Source organism: Diadema antillarum, unplaced genomic scaffold (assembly GCF_040938485.1).
Source record: "Diadema antillarum isolate AM-2024a unplaced genomic scaffold, OU_Dant_1.0 scf00000084, whole genome shotgun sequence".
NCBI classification, from domain to species: Eukaryota; Metazoa; Echinodermata; class Echinoidea; order Diadematoida; family Diadematidae; genus Diadema; species Diadema antillarum.
In genome coordinates, this window is record NW_027270973.1 from 721669 (window position 1) to 739028 (window position 17360).

The 17360-nt window shown below is 38.2% G+C and overlaps 1 protein-coding gene across 1 annotated transcript in view; it reads left to right on the top strand.

The window, feature by feature from the left end:
- Positions 1-8609, top strand: part of LOC139717867 (GATOR1 complex protein DEPDC5-like) — a 29731-nt gene extending 21122 nt beyond the window's left edge. The window contains exons 20-28 of the mRNA XM_071629356.1: positions 335-559; positions 1568-1851; positions 3466-3601; positions 4549-4651; positions 5457-5581; positions 6084-6272; positions 6813-7012; positions 7800-7996; positions 8350-8609. Coding sequence (XP_071485457.1) covers positions 335-559; positions 1568-1851; positions 3466-3601; positions 4549-4651; positions 5457-5581; positions 6084-6272; positions 6813-7012; positions 7800-7996; positions 8350-8609 — 1719 coding nt within the window. The remainder of the gene's footprint in view (positions 1-334; positions 560-1567; positions 1852-3465; positions 3602-4548; positions 4652-5456; positions 5582-6083; positions 6273-6812; positions 7013-7799; positions 7997-8349) is intronic.
- The last annotated feature ends 8751 nt before the right edge of the window (positions 8610-17360 follow it).

Genomic DNA, 17360 nt, shown 5'->3' on the forward strand with positions numbered 1-17360 from the left:
CAAACCAACTGCTCAATCCCATTAGATATAATTGAGATACTGCTGATTGCTCCATTTACCCATCTTTCATTTTTTTTTTAATAGTGAAATCTCACGCAATGTAAAGTACATAATGCTATGTAAATAAAAAACAAAACCGCTCTATTTTGACAACATGCCCCCAAAATGTTAGTAGATTACCACTTCTAATTCATTGCAGGCTATCCAGAATCATTCCATCTGCACATGGCAAGAGTGCACTCTCGAGGGATGCATGAAATGATAACATGAAACAAAGATTGGAGATATTTTCTTTTTAATCCATCTCAAAATATTTTGTTGGCCCCGGTCGCAGTGCATCAAGTTCTGGCGCTCAAGGTTTGTACTCCTGCCAGCCAGCACCGCGACCATTCGTCAGCTGGCGGAGAATGGTTACCAAGGCAACCTGGATGTCTTCAATGTCTATGGGTCCTCCGTGAAGCACCAGCTCTCACAGGGTTTCTTGAAGTTCGTTGAGGGCTTGAATCGGAGGCGCTCCCGTCTGAGTGTAACAGCCACCAGCGGTGGCGCACGCAGTCAGGTAAAATTTGGTGTTGTGATGGAAATAGTTGATGACCATTTAGCATGCTCCTTAATATCTGTTCTTCATGGCAGAAGTTTCATACTTTGGTGAATGTTTACACTTTGAAACTCTGTCTTTCTATTTGATTAGTTTAATATAGGGCATTAACATTTGTGTAGACCTAATTACAAATTAGCTGCCTCTAAAGTTGATAATTTGCATATCTTGTTATGTCTAATGGAAAAAAAAAATTAGTGCTTATATTCATTTTCTTAATGGAAAAATTTGCAGTATCCACTTTGGATATACATTGTACATAGCTGAAGATATGTAAATGATGTACTTTAACATTAGCATTACTTGTTGCCACTCATGATGAAGAAAACAGCTTTTCTTCTCATTTTGGTTTATGATTTGTTTTTATTTTCTTTTTTTTCAGGGAACAGTATCCTCGGCAAGAAAATAAACAAATGAATAGTAATGTACCGTATGTGCAGAATTCGTAGATCAAATGTGTTAACATTTAAAAAAAAAATTAATTAATTAATGGCTCCCCACTAAATTGTGTCCACACAAGTCTGAACCAGCATTAGCAACACTTTTGCTGAAATATCCTGTTGTAATATCTAATTTCTCTCTTGTATTGCTTGCAACAAAAAATGAATTATAAAGTATGTAATCAACTAATTGTATGTAATCAAGAAATTTATTAGATATACTGTAATGATGTCAGTGATATGGCCTCATTTTAATATGGTGTAGTCACGACAAATCGTCTATCACCCCATCATTTGTAATAACTACTTGTACAGTGTATACCTGGGTCAAGAGGTGCACTGTAGGAAAACCATCTTTTTCGAGGGTGTATATACTGGGTGAGATTTGAACCCTGGATGTCTTCTTTAGGAGCCTTGCTTCCCAGTCATGGTGCTTCTACTGTTAAAGAATCTGGTGTGACCCAACATGAAAAAATGGCAGCTTTACAAATATTCTGCGTACTCTTGTTTCTCCTTTCTGTCCTACCAGCGCATCTCCCAGCCTGACATGACCTCTACCAGCCCAGGGATTCACCGCACCTCCCTGAGTGGCACCTCCACTCCAACCACCTTCCAGTCCTCCTCCTCCTCCACCCTGACGCAGTCCTCCATGAGCAGCCTGTTGTCGGGTGTGGCTGCCAGTCGCAGGGAGAGCCAGCAACCGCTCTCTCCAGGCGATGTGGGGAGCACCGCTCCGTCTGCCTTTGGCAAAGACGTAGAGCTGAACCTGACCAGTGACCTGCCAATCATCGTGAAAGCCATGCAAAGTCCGAGGTGGGTGACCACAACAATGGCCTTTTTCTCTCAATGCCAGCAAGAGTGACCACTGTGTCATTACTTTATTGTTAAACATATTCAGTGGCGTATCCACTGAATTTTTTATTTTTTTAGTTGCTAAATACATAATTTAGAATTGGAGCAATGTCCATGAAAGTACTGGAGTTGCTAACTTCTTATTGTATATCATTATGGCAATACACCTAACACTACATTCATTATATCAGGAATAATACTCGGGGGAAATTCATGAATATGAATCAACATCAAAATTCATATGGTGCTCTCACTTATCGGGACATGTCTTGCTGGACTCAAAATACATGAAACACATGTCATGGTTGTGTGACCAAATTATGATGATGCGATCTGCCTTTATGAGGAAGTCTTTGCAAGTTGAAATTTTGCTGTTTTAGTTAGTGTAAAAGAGTATTGTAAAACCAGAAAAATTTGTGACATAAAACTTTCGCAAATTGGAGCCACCAGCCTTATTCGCTGCATAAATCTTTCACAAATTGCCACCAGCATTCAATGTAATGTGTGGGCAACCACTTCTACGTGTATTTTACTTTGGTGAATCTTGGCTTCGAGCATTATTTGCAGAAGTTTCATGAACATGAGAATTTATGGTTTTGCAGTATATCAAATTGTCGATGCAAAAGAATGTAAATGTTTCATTTGTGATCACAACCCTTGATGTATGATGTCCATATGTGACCGTGCACCACAAAACAAACAAAAAGTCGCACCCCTTGATCTTAAGTGGGGACTCAAATAAGGTGAAATGGTTCAACCAAGTCATTCTTGAGTTTTTAATATTTTCTGAAAGAGCTATCCTTTTTCTACATTTTCTGTTTGGTATCTTAACATGAATGGGAAAGTGTGTTTTTAGCCGTTTTTCTACAACCCTTTTTTTGGGAAGAGTAGAATGATCAGGTATGACTTAGAGGCCGCTTTTCATGTCTTGATATCCTTTGCACACTCTTCACTTTCAAGTCCAATAATTTTTGAAGGGATGACGCTGCTGCTTTGAAAGTTAGCACTAATCATGGGCAGAATGTGCTAATATAACATGCTTAATTTCAGCTTAATCCGTTAATCCCTTCATTGTTGTTGCTCCGGTGGTTTATGTCCTGTTTTTTGTCCCTTTCATGGCACAGCTAGCACCGCTTGGTAAAGATTAAGGGCTTGAATAGACCGTGTACTTTAGAGCCTCTTTTCTCAGTTCACACTTTTATAGAGTGTGTGCTTTCTTTGCAGTATTTAGGTAGGTTAGGGGAGTCTATTCAAATTGAGTTATACATCATTTTAAAGCTTAGAGTCTGCTCTTTTAGAATCTCCCCTTTACTGAAAATCCACGTTTGGCGACTTTTTGTTGGTTTTGTGGTGCAGGGTTACAAATGTGCTTGATTGCGTGATATTGCTTGACTAATATGACTTGTGCATGTTATTAATGGCTGGTGGATATTTGTCATGATTAAGCAGATTCCACAAATTAGAATCAATTGTATTTGATATAATTGATATTCATTGAATGTTCTCATTATGGCAGGAATTTCCCTGTAATCAGATTTTTCTTTCCTCGCTTCTTTTCCTGTGGTGACTATAAAGCTCTGGAGTAAACTTCATAGGCGGTGACCAGAGAGGGCTCCCTTCAGACAGCTTTACCTCCGCCGAGGCTGTGTCTTGGATTAGGAGGGGTTTTAGTGACCACCCGAGTCATGCTGAAGCTATGACCCTCCTACAGGTATATCTCTTAATATATAATTTGTTGTGAGGGGTGCAATTAATAACCCAGCTTTGACAGCACAGTTTGGTTTCAGACCATTTCAGAATCCTATTCATAGTTATTTATGTGTATGTTTCTTCTTCACAGCCTTATGATCTTAAATCAATAGCTGCAGTTTAATTCCATGTGTTTATTGGTTTATTTCTATAGTAAGAATCTTATACTCCCCTCAAATGTAAAGAAGTCACCTGGTACTTTGAGTATTAAAAAAGCTCAAATGTTGTTTACAAGTCACTGCATTTGTATGATCGATTCTTTTCCGCAGTTTGGCATGGGAGTGGCTTTATTGATACCAAGCAATATACTTTCATTTTTAATATGGAAATAAGTAAAAAACAAACAAACAAACAAACCTGAGGCAAACTATGTATTAGTCGATTACCCTAAGTAGACGATATCATTTAATTGAGAAGATATGAATTGTTAAGATATTTATTTTATTGGTGTATTGTTATTGGCACGACAATTAGCTAAGAGATTTATTATGTAAATTGACTGCTCCTGCAATTTACAATTTTCTATATTGAATATCAATTTCATCATAATAAACCATAGGCACCTACACTGTTATTGTCCATTCTAGTACAAAGAATAACTCCTGTATGAATATTCAATGTGTGTATCTCATTTTCTCCAGAATTGAATTCTCATGAATTTATTTCCGTAAACTGAGTGAACGCAAATGTTTCAGTTTTGAAAAAAAAAATACTGTACTGTCAAAGTATTTAATGTGTTTACATTTTTAAAAGTCTGAATTAGTGAATGGTAGGCCTACATACTCTTTATGCAGATGCAAACAAAAAGAAAAGATATCGCGTATATAATATTTCTGTGGTACTTCTGGTGTTTCAAAGAATTACTGTCCAGTTATCTCAAAAGCTAAATGTCCCTTGTGCAATGTACAGGCCCTGCTGGAATGCAAGCACATCCATGCTGTCTTCAGTCCCAAGGCAGCCAAACAATTCATCTATGGTTACTACCTGTACTGTATCCCTGACTCTACACCAGGTAAGGAAATGACAACACAGGGAGTGGAATATGGCTTGAAATCAAAACAAAACAAAACAAAACAAAACAAAACTAGTCTCACACTCTTATCATTTAAAACATCACTCATCATCATGAGGTTCTAGATCTGTACACTATGTATATGCCTTTGGTTTCTGTTGAGAGAAGTCTTGATGTAAGCATGCATAAATATTTGCCATCCTTTATATAAGAAACCAAAGAGTGCAAAAATGATCTTATGGAGGAAAACAGGGCTGACTCAATTGATACTTATTCTGTGCACTTCCCTTGTTTAAAGGAGTTAGTTCAGAATTGAAATATGAAAGATGTTATACTAGTAAAGTAAAAATGTGCATTTTCATATTTTGACTGTAGTACAGTGTACATAGGGGTTGGGTACTAAGTGATTTAGTAAAGGTGAGCTTTAATGATGGGAGTGATAAGAATCAAAAGAAACCGACCCTGTAAAGAATCTCTGCAATCACGTTACCGCTCAAACTGACAAAAGAAGAAAAAGTGTGGCAGACGTTGGTGATTGTCGGTGGTTTTGTTGACAGAGTTTGATATTCACACATGAGCATACGCACCCATGAACAGACACATGAATATTTCTTTTAAGATTTTGCTTTTATTTCAGTCTCTATTAAACATACGTGATAACCAATGAATGACAACATGTCCTCCGTATACCATGTTTGCTATTAATTTCATGACCCGCACGTCTGCCTGTCTGTCTGTTTGTCTGTCTGTCTTTCCACTATTATTGCTCTCTGTCTCTCTCCATCTCTCTCCATCTCTCTTGTAGAACCAGGGAGGTTCCAGAGGAGGTGCAGCCTGGGACGTCCTGTCTTTGAAGTGGCCCCTCAGCAGGAGTGGTTTGAGGTGGCCTGTACCGTCCCCCAGGACAGGGAGAGCGAGACAAAGAAGGATGTGGAGGCAGAGGCAGAGGGGGAGGTGGAGGAGGGGGAGGGGGAGGAGAGAGATGGAAATAGTGTGGAAGTGCCTGGTAAGGAATTTCTCGTGGATTGAGATGTATGTATTCACACTGCACTTATTTTGTTCAGTGGTGTGCTCAGATTCAGTGTGACTAGCTTTCCCTATAAAGGAACAGTACACGTCTAACCACTGCGTTCACTACAGCAAATGAGAGTCTGTGCCTAGTGCAGAATATTTTCCAGATTTTCTTTTACACCCCGTCATATGTCTTTGTGCGACCATGTGACAATCAGTTAAGTAGTTCAGCAGGTTTAACAAAAAAAAAAAGAAGCTTTTGCAGTGTATAGAAAGAACTCATTTATATTATCTGCTAACACCAAAGTAGAAACAATGTCAATATTTCATGAATGATGGAGTATTTTGATGTGCTCTGAAGCTTTGAAGAACTTTTACAATAATGAATTTTATCTGGCCTCGCTCCTATACATTTATATAGTGCTTTTTACCACCCACAGGTGTCTGCATACTGCCCATCTACAAGTCCATTGTGCTAGAGATTTGGAACCGAGATGTCAATCAAATGGAGTATTGTCATGCCAGTTTCCATGGCAACTACCAGCCAGACCACGCCTTTGACATGGAGCTCCAGTGGCTAACCTCCACTCCGGGTCTGCTACATGACTTGGTATGGGATATGATTCTCCTAGTTATGGACTTTATATTCATCTTAATATCACTTCCATGTCGTCCATGTTTTGTTTTTTCTATGCTGTTTGTTTATTCATTCATTTATTGGGGAATTTAGGGTTTAATTGGTTAACATGTTATATTGTACGGCCTCTGCTAAATTAATTGTGAGGTTGTTTTTGAATAATGCCTCATGGTCTTAGGAGGAATTTGTTTCATAAGAGGAGGGATTTGATAATGAATTATAATTTCCACGAGGTTCACTCTGAATTGTTTTGTTTGTTTTGGGCTTGAGTTTCGTTGGTTTACTGTCTGCCCAATATTAAAAGTCAAGGAGAGAGTGGTTTTAGCCCTTAATTCCCCTTAATTTGGGGATGCTACTTTATGTGAATGCTATTTGCTCTCTTTTTTTATGTCTGTATATCACTCTGTATATGTGTGCATGTATGTTTGTATGTAATATCTTTCTGTGTATACGTGTCTATTCATTTATCTCTCTATCTACATTTCAATATGTTATCCTTTTTTAAACATCCAGTTGATGAATTGGTTCCGGCGAGCGCAGAGTGCTGGGTTCCGTCTGGTGCCTTCACCTGTGGACCCATTCTGTTTCTGGGAGGACATCTCGGACCCCCTGTGCAGCCCCCTCTTCATCCCCCTGGCCCTGCCGGACCTGGATCTTCCCCTTGACCGGGAGCAAGAACTCCTCGCTCAGGTCCAGGAACTCATTCTGAGCAGGTACCAGGACTGCTCTTTATGCTGACTGTAAACCTGCAACCTTTAACGTATAGTATACTAATGACCAAACATGATGACTCATTGCATTTCGAGAATACAAATGTCCTGTTTTGCCAATGTGCACAGTGTAGTGAAGGCTTTTGTTGTTGTTTTTTCAGTTTAGTAGTCATTTATCCAAATAAACCAATTTCATAAAAAAAAACAAGCAAATGTATGAGTAGAATTCCAATGAAAAAAAGTTTGTACTTAGATTGCAAAGGAGTAAAACCTGATATGTCACTGAGCAGCCAAGAGATAGGCATATGACACATGAGAGGATTTACAAGTGAGGCCAAGTTTTCATGTTACAGGCCCAAGATGGATATGCACTCAATATTTGCTATGCTCCGATTGAGGGAAATTTCGGAGTGTTTCTTTTCTTTCAAAAAGAAAACATCTTTCATTACTCTGTCTGTATGAGAAATGGTGTCATATCAAACAAGACTGTTGCTAGAAAATTGAGATTTTGGTATTGTAATGAAATTGCTTTCTTTTTTATCCCACTTTCTTTGCTTTGCATTCTATCTCTTGTTACTCTCCTTTCATATTTATCATTATTTCTTCCTTTTCCTTCATTTAGAAAGTTCAGTGCTAGATGAAGTTAGGCTATACATTCTGTGTGTTTTGTGTTTGTTTTTGTGTGCCTGTTGCAGATATAACTCATCCAACCAAGAAACCCACCTGCACTTTTGTGTACAAGAACTGCCCTTCAGTAACCCTGTTGATTTCATGACCTTTGACCCCACAGGTTCGGCTTCCTAGCCAATCACACATCCTGTGTCAGCCCGCTGCTGGGCCAGTCATCCCGTGATTCGCCACAGGCCGGTGTTCATGTGCAGTATGTCCATGTGACTGGCACGACCTTTGCCCTACCGACACCGACCCAGGCAGAGTCGGTATCACCACGGATTGAGAAGCTTCCATGTGTGTGTTCAACCTGGAAAAGTAAGAAGTTCTTTCCACTATGGAGCAATGGTGTAGTGTATTGTGCATGCCATTTTAAAGATGATGTTGATATTCATAGTGATAAGGATTATTATCATGATTATTATTGAAATCATATATTATGTAATTCTTGTCATTATCATTATCATAATAATCAACACTATCATAAATGTCATCATTGCTACTACGACAGCTATGACTACTAGAATAACTATTACTACTACTACTGCTACTACTACTACTACTACTACTACTACTATCACTACTACTACTCCTACTCCTATTACAACTCCTATTACTACTACCACAATGACTATTACCATAATTACCATTGCTCTTTCTGCCTCCCCCAGCCCAGACAGACGAGGACCAGAAACCAGGTTCCCTGAGGAGCTCCAGCCTCCTACACACCGACCAGCGCTTCCAGAGGCAACGGACTCCACAGGAGCCTGGCTTCCTATGGATCGCCAACACCCTCCTCACCAAGAAGTGGCGGTCAGGGGCGTGCGGGGACGACGCCTTCCGCGATGCCCTCTTCGCAGACTTCAGCCGGCTCTGCAGCAACGAGGATGGTCGCCTGGAGAAATTAATCGCCACCGTGATGGAAGGGTGAAGTTTGTGTTTTCATAACTCTCTTAAGCAAGTGCATTTCAACCCTTACTTTAACTATGCTAACAGTTTTCCTGCCCTGACATTGAGAAAGAGGAAAAAGGACACACACGTGCAAGGGAGAGGCTTAAAAATGAAACATGTCGGGTTAGATGACAGTTTATGAGAGATTTCTTGTTTTATTGAGCATGATTTGAATAGAATGCATGTGTGGCACAAACTCCCCAATCAGTTTATCTTGTGGCAGAGAAGGTGTGCAATAACATGGCATGATTGTTATTCTTTGCTATTGATAATGTATGCAGTGCACTAACAATAGGGCAACCATGTAAGTCATACATATCGACTCACCGAGTCTCAAAATGCAATGAAAAGACAAAAACTTGATATGGAACTTGGCACCTGGTTCTCCCGTAACAGTATAGAAACGATGCTGTTCTCCACTGTATGTGACCGATTTTGTTTTTGTTTTTGTTTTTGGTAAGACTTGTTACTATGGGAACTGCTAGATATCTCCCCATCTTTTGGAGTATCAAGACGCAAGCAAGACCTGCATTAAAAAGCTGTTTGAAAGCACCTGTAGTCTGGCAGGTTGTTACCATTGTGAGTAGTTTACAGAGGCTGCTGTGTGATAATATGGTCTCTCATGATTGTGTGCCTTAAAGTTTCCTCTGAAACTTTCTTAATATTAGTGAATACCTCGAATGCTCCATCAGCAAATCATAAGTTATCTTTACTATCGTGTGTTAGATAATTTTGTTTTATTTCTTTAATCCTTGTTTCCATTTTTATATTTTGGTATGATAGATACTAGTATGTTTCACTCGGTACTGTGATACCTACACTGTCCATTTGCACAAAATTTAAGCAATGCATGGAACCTGAGAGAGGTACTTGAAAGAAAAATTGTTGAAGTGTCTGTCTTTTGTGCTTGTAGTTACACAGGCTGATTTCATTTGACAAGTATCAAACAGCATTTTTAACCAATGGCATATAGATTATTGGCTCATATTGAAGCCAAAGAATAGCTCAGAATGTGTCTTCCTCATCACAACGGTTGTTTTATGGTAATATAATTTGCTAGTACCTGACAGAGCAATTACAGTTGTTTAATTTGTGTGTTTCTTTTCCCCTTTGGGTAACATAATGACACCTGATAGCAATCAAAGATTCAAGAATTTGTACAACTGAATGACATTGAAACAATAAAGAATGAGCCCTTTGTGTGTGATGAGGGTATATATCTATAGTTGAGGCTGAACATTGACTCCTGCTATCGTCAAGCTATATGCTGGAAGTGGACAAGTTGGTAAAAATGCAAAGTAAAGGGATACGAAGAACAGCCTGTAGCTTTCAAGTGATTTCATAAAGATTTGTGTCAATTGTGCCAACTTTGAAAAGCTTGTGAGGGCAGAGAGTTGAGTGGCTGTACCTTGAATAATATTCAAACCTTGTACAAAGCAAGGGAAAGTTAGAATTCTAACATTTTCTTTCACTTGAATCATTTGTGTAAAATGTACAAACTTAATGGATTGTTTCACCCAACCCCTTTTCTCCATGTTTGCACTTTTCATTTCTTGAAAGTGTTGTAGATATTATATGCCCTAGTGTTTCTTGTCTTTTCTATTTCCGTTCTATTTCAGTGTCCTTAAATGTAGTTACAGTTGGTTTTTTAATAGAAGAAGTGTGTGATAATGATGACATGACTTTATGTAACTTTATCATATCCTTGACATGTAGATAAAGCCAGTAGCTGTGTAACTGTTTCTGTTCTATTTCAATGTCCTGAAATGTAGTAACAGTTGTTGGTTTTTTTTTTATAGAAGAAGTGTGTGATAATGATGATATGACTTTATGTAACTTTATCATATCCATGACATGTAGATAAAACCAGTAGCTGTATAACTGCATACTTCACTAGCCAAGCTGCCTGCAGTATAAAGATAGAACATGCACTGCTACTACCTACGTGTTGTACTAACTTCATGGATTTGGCTCAGTCGGTAGCACGTCTGCCTCCAGGTCCAAAGGACCCTGGTTCGATTCCCGAGTCTAACTGAGCAATGTTGTGTGTACTCATACTATCCCCTCTAGTAAGAGGCAAAACACTCTGTCCCTCGGACAGGACATAAAATGGAGGTTCTGTGTGTGACAGAGTCACAACTCATGCATGTAAAAGATCCTGCTTCATTTACTCATTGCAAAGAGCAAAGTGTTTAACCCGGTGAAGTGGTCCCACCTTACATCCAACTGATGGACCCCATGGAAGACCAGCTAGTGCAGCTGAATATGGGCTATCCAGTCATCTTCTCAGATGGAAAAATGAAACAAACAATGGATATACACTGTATATCCCTGTGGACTCATGAACACAATGCTGAAGGCAATTATCTTCGTGGTGGTGACAGGTAGATTACTTGATTATTCATCTGAAAACAATGAAGTTGAGAAAAGTACTGTATGAAGTTTCAATCTTTCTTCTTCTTTTTTTATACCCCCGCCAAACGAAGTTTGAAGGGGGTATATAGGAATCAGCGGACGGTCGGGCGGTTGGTCGGTCGGGCGGTCGGGCGGTCGGTCGGGCGGTCGGGCGGTCGGGCGGTCGGTCCGTTGCAAATCTTGCGTCGCAAACTACTTCCTCAGTTTTCAACCGATTCCCATATAACTGGGCACAGATGTGTGCCTTGGGTTGTAGATGTGCAAGACGTATTTTTTGACAGTACCCAAAAGTATGTTGCCATGGTAACGGCATATTATGGGCAAAAATGGGTACAAATCTTGCGTCGCGAACTCCTCCCACAGTTTTTGATCAATTTTTATGAAATTAGGTACAGATGTTCATCTGAATATGTTAATGTGCAAGACACATATTTCCGCAGTGGCAAAAAGTGCGTTGCCATGGTAACGGCATGTTATTGGTAAAATATAGGGCAAAATGCTTCATGGCAAAACTGCTTCATCAGTGTTCTTCCAATTCTCATGGAATTCATATTGAATGTTTGTCTTAGGATATAGGTCAGCATGACACATTTCTTGACAGTGACAAAAAGTATGTTGCCATGGTAACAGCTCACATATTATGAGCCAAAATGATGGAAAATTTTGTGTTGCAAACTACTTCCTCAGTTTTTGCCCAATTTCCATGAAACTTGGTACAGATGTGTGCCTTTGGTTGTAGATGTGCAAGACGCATTTTTCGACAGTACCCGAAAGTACGTTGCCATGGTAACGGCATATTAATGGCAGAAGATCAAGGAAAGATCTTGCGGATTTAACTACTTCCTCATTTTTTTGACCAAAGCTTATGAAATGTTGTTTTGACCAAAGCTTATGAAATGTTGTTTGGCGGGGGTATAACCAGTCGCTGTAGCGACATTTCTAGTTAAAATTTAGTATAACAGTGTGAATTTAAGTAATTGCTGTGAGATGTCAGTGTGCGTATGACACATGGCTGGTGATATGAAGCAGAAGTTTTGTTTCTTTAGTGGTATGTATATTTTGTGTCACAGTGCATTGTTCCTTAATTGTAAGCATTACATGAATGTCCTTTTGTGCAATTTGATTAGCTCAGTGGAAAATTAAAGCTTTACATCTAATTCTACAAGGACAAACCATAGGTAAAATATAGCTTATAGTGTATAGTCATTAATTCTCAGTTATTCAAATATGTAAAGGTCCACCAATTTGACTGTTGTAATGGGGCTGGTGGGTTTGGATTAACAAACTTGTTCCCTCAATGTACAGCATGATTTAAACTCCCGGTGGCTTTCTGATAGCATAATGCCAATCTGCTGATCCACCAATATCAACATGGAACCAGTCGGGAATTAAAACACTGTAGCACAAGGTACACAGGGTGATTTTAAGTATGGTGCTAGTGCAGTGTTGGTGTAAGCATTAGTACTAATGTTAGCATTGGTGCTAGTGATAGTGCTATCACAACACTTAGCACAAGCGGTGATCCCAAACTTGAAATTGGTCAGTCAACCTCACACTTGTGGCATAGTTCCAAGTAGTGCTGACCTCAGTGTTAAATGTCATCCGTTGAACTCATTCATGAAGGTAGCAGCTTGCTCTCATACTTTGTAGTACACTGAACGTAATGGCAATGCTCAACTTTGTTGATACATGTGTACTTAATTACTTTGTTAATTGTGTAATTGTTATGCATTGCATTTGATTATGTTTTCTGTGGTCGAGAAGTGTTCCATACAACGAATATAGTTGTTGTTATTGTTGTTAGCACCATTTCTACCATGATGTTTAGAGCCTCAATGTACACATAATACTTCTGATACATGATTTTAGTTGAGAAAGTAAATTGTTGAAGTTGATGGGGAGTGACTTATATGAAGTTTAATCTTTGGTAAGTGTGCTGTTTGATTCACTTACATAAATCAATGAAAGTATGCAAGAATTTTGGCACACAGTTTTCCTCAAATGATATTAATTCAGATGTATGGTGATACAGTATGTTTTGCTTTATAGACACAGGTGGGAACAAAAGAAAAATACTGATTGTGTAATTTGCTGACAAACAATTTTTGTTGAACTTTACCCACTACTTTGTTATGTTATATTACATGCTATAATAATGGTTAAAGAGGGAAAAACTTGGAGTTGATTTTTCCAATATGTTCAGTTATGTTCCACACTATTCTCAGGTTTAAACATGTTCATTCTATACCTTCTACATTGTATCTCATGCTTTAGATGTGATGGTAAAGTCTACTCTACAAAGCTTGGCTTGTTAAGTGGTGCATATAGATACTATGTAGGAAATTTTGATAACAATGTAAAAAGTATGTAGATCAACATTTGACGATTTTTTTTTTTCACCAATGACAAACGGCACAAAATAACTTTGTCTAAATGAAATGTGTTTTTGCATTTCATGCTGAATACTTTGTTTTAAGTTCTGTTGTGATTTTAGTATTTTCCATTATGCTGAAAGTAAGAGAATGTTGCATCACAAATAGCCGTTGTGGCTGTGCTGTTTTAGACAGGACAGTTATGTGTGATGAATGCCTTTCCACTTTGCAAACAGGGTATATTCTCAAAGTACTTGTAAAGTATTTTAAACATATTTGTAGAATCAGTATAAATGTATATTGCTTCTTTCCAATCTGGTTGGCTATCATGTAAGCATCATGCTCAAAGAGGTATATATATTTTTCTTATTTGCTCTTTCCATGTTGGTCTTTGCCGCATTTAAAGAATGTCTGCTCCTGGTTCGTGTGCTTCGCTATCATAGTTTGGGTAGCAGGGTGGATTGATAAGTAATGTGTCTGCCTTGCAAGCAAATGGCTTGTGTCCAAGTCCTATAGAGTCTAGCTGAGTAGTGTTGTGTGTGAACTTGATGTCTTCCCAGTATAAAGGGGCAACACACATTGTCCCTTGGATCTAACATGGAAAGGACATCCCATGTGTTGGAGAGTCAAAACTCTCCTGTGTGTATAAGGTTCCACTTCACTGCCTTACAGCTCCACCTACACACACATTCCAGAAAAAGGGCAAATGATGCTGACTTTGTCATGGCTTGCCAAAGTTACTTGCATTAGTAATTAGACGATATTGTTAGATCAACAAGGCGCATTGTGTCATTTGAGGAAGAAAGATGGCAGGCATATATAATCATATATGATTATGTCTTTTGATAAGTGTTATTATGTGCAAACCATTTTTGACAGTTGTGGCAATATTGAAACCTACAATCTTCTTGTGTACTCGATACTGTCATCAGTGCTTTCTCTTGTCAGTGGAGACCTGTGGTTATTGCATTTTCATTTTCATTTTTTTTTTAATAGCTTGCATGAATTACGAGGCATTGTCATATGATATCAAACATGTTTGTGTATTTATGTACAGCTGTAGGTATGTGCCTATGTGAACGTGTTTGTTGTGTGGAAAACCTATGCTGCACAGCATAGGGCATCTCAGTGGTTGTTAGTCATATTTTTGGATGAACCTACATGTGAGCTCATGTTGAAGAAGGCAATGTCAAGGACATGTGTGGTTTCTCTGCCACCATTTGGTTATCATATCATGAAAAGAACATTGTGCAGTGAGGGCAGCAGACATAGTTTCTGCTCCCCTACCATCTGACACAACGAAGTAAAATGCAGGCCCCAACATTATCTACTCTGTTGATATATATTTTTAGAATTTGTTTTAAATGTTTGTTCACTTATAACAAAATTTTGATATTAATAGAGACAGTTGAAACTGCCCATCCTTATGACTTTGTTATAATGGGAGTCAACTGCTTATATTGGTGCTTGGAAACGGCGGGGCGATAATATTGACAATAACACTGCCATCTGGAATAGCAGTGCTAAAACTGATGAAGAGGCTGTCCTTGCCATTTAAGATGTAAATTTCTTATTCCAGATCAGTGAAATGATGAATAATGCTGCCCATGCACATGCAAAGTTTTTAATGCAGGAAAAAAACAAAAATCTTTCAGGGATTGAAATTCACTCAATAATGCATTGAGCTTTTTAATAATAAACAAGTGTTAGATTTAGCATCCACAGTATGGCTGACTGCCACCAATTGGACTGGTGCATAAAATACACTGCCATTATTTCATAGCCCGATATGCCAATTTTAGTTATAAAATACTGTATATTGAATGGTCATACTTGCTGTCAGTGTGGCTGATATTGTGTCAATATGGAGCTATGAAAACTTTACTGTTGAAAATAAACACTAAATGCATTTAAAAATATATCTTTGAGCAGATTGACTATATTCCAGTTCAAATGGAAACAAGAGAAGGATTTGTTGTTTATTGATTAAAAATTTTTTTGAATTTCTTTTTCTAGAGAATATCAATACAGTTTACAAAAAGACCCGGAAACGCTAAATTGACCTGTAATTCATAATCAACCATGCATGCATCGTGCGCTGTTACATTTGGTATAAGAAATTTCCGTAGGGAAATTTCTTAGCACATGGATATCAGTGATCAGAAATTAGTGTATTTCACATAAGAGAATCGAGACGAACAAGGAAGACATCACTTGCACTTGGACATTTCTGTGAATAGATTGATGATATTTATTCTTTATATGTCACATTTAATTGGTAAATGTTGAACAAATCCATATCATTCAGTTGCACCATGATGATATCTGAAGTGTCAATAAGTACTCCCTCTGTTATTTGTATTCATAATCATTTGTATTGGAATACCTTGATACATTTCGCTGTAATTTCGAATAGATGTTTACATAATGATTCTCTTCCCCACTACCCCACGCCCTTACTTTGATAATGATACAATGTACTACTATTCTTGGAACTGCTACTACTAGTATTATAACTGCTAATACTACTTCTAAGAGCGCCTAATGCTGTTATTACTACTGAAACCGTTGATGATGATAACAATAAATACTGCTGCTACAACATTTTGTATTACTACTACTGATAATAATGATAATTTTGACGCATGGGATGGGATGGCATGGGATTACACTGAGTTGGAGATTGCTGTACCAGCCAGAATACACTTAGGGTTCTTATTCAGTGCACTCCCGTTGTAATGAACACGCTTATAATGAAATTCTGGTTACAACGAAGTAAAAATTCAGGCCCTAACATTAGCCGCTCTATGTTTTTTATCGTTTATTTTGTTTGGTTACAACGAATTTTGATCTAACGAAAGAAACCTGGCAGTCCCAAGGACTTTTCTATATGTTAAAGCTGCAAAGCAGCCTTTATCAGGAACATGGAACGACAACAATGCAGACTTGAATTTTAGTCAATTTATTGAAGTGCATTTACCCAAGTGATCGATTCTTAGCAGTGGGATGAATTTATTATCATTATAGATATCGGTGGCTTTGTATGAAAATAAGTGTCGTTCTAAAAGAAGTAGACTGCTGAGTTCAAGTTCAAAGGTTTCTCTTATCACTGGAGGTCTGAGAGGAGTGTATCAAAAGTCGTGATCAATGAGTAACGAACTTCAGTGGTTTTTTTTTCTTGTACTTAAAGGTGTAATAACATAGTTGCACATGAGTCTTGAGCACGCCTCTTCTCTGAAAGTGATTATGATGAGAGTTTAATTTTGTTTGCTTGAGTGTTACAAATAAAGCTTGCCGCAATTTGAATCATACTATCGTCCTATCCCTCTGGCTGATAATGACTATATGTCATGATCTGCAAGGGGCAAATGTTAAACTGTACAGTGTACCAAGGAAAATGGGATATTTCGAAATTCTTTGACTTACATTGTACTGCTTGTTACTTGAATTTGCGTGAAAAGGGGTTTTTCTCCTGTTAGGAAATGTTTACTAGAATTGTTATTATGTGGCCTATCAAACACTGTTGACATGTCAATGAGTCCTTGAATACTTCTCCATAGGATATCGAATTGTTGATTCATGCTGTACTGGCATTTGTTTTTCAACAGTGTGATATGTATCAGATGTCCATTTCCAGCCATCTGACCATGTGCTCATGTGTCGTGATATATTTCCCAGGTTAAATGGTCATATGGTTGTCTAATGTCATATTACTACTCAACATAATGTCGTACGCATGAACGATCAGTTCTGAAGTGTCACGTTGCCATCCAGAATGGAAGTAAAATTTTAGAGTTGGACACATAGTTTTGTATGGTTATATTGTACATCAACAGAAGAGTAGTGATTAAAATATGTGACTTTTTATTGCCAATAAATAGACGGAAACAGGTGGTCATTGTGTCAGCGAGAATTTCTTGTGTCTCACATTGTGAAATATTTGA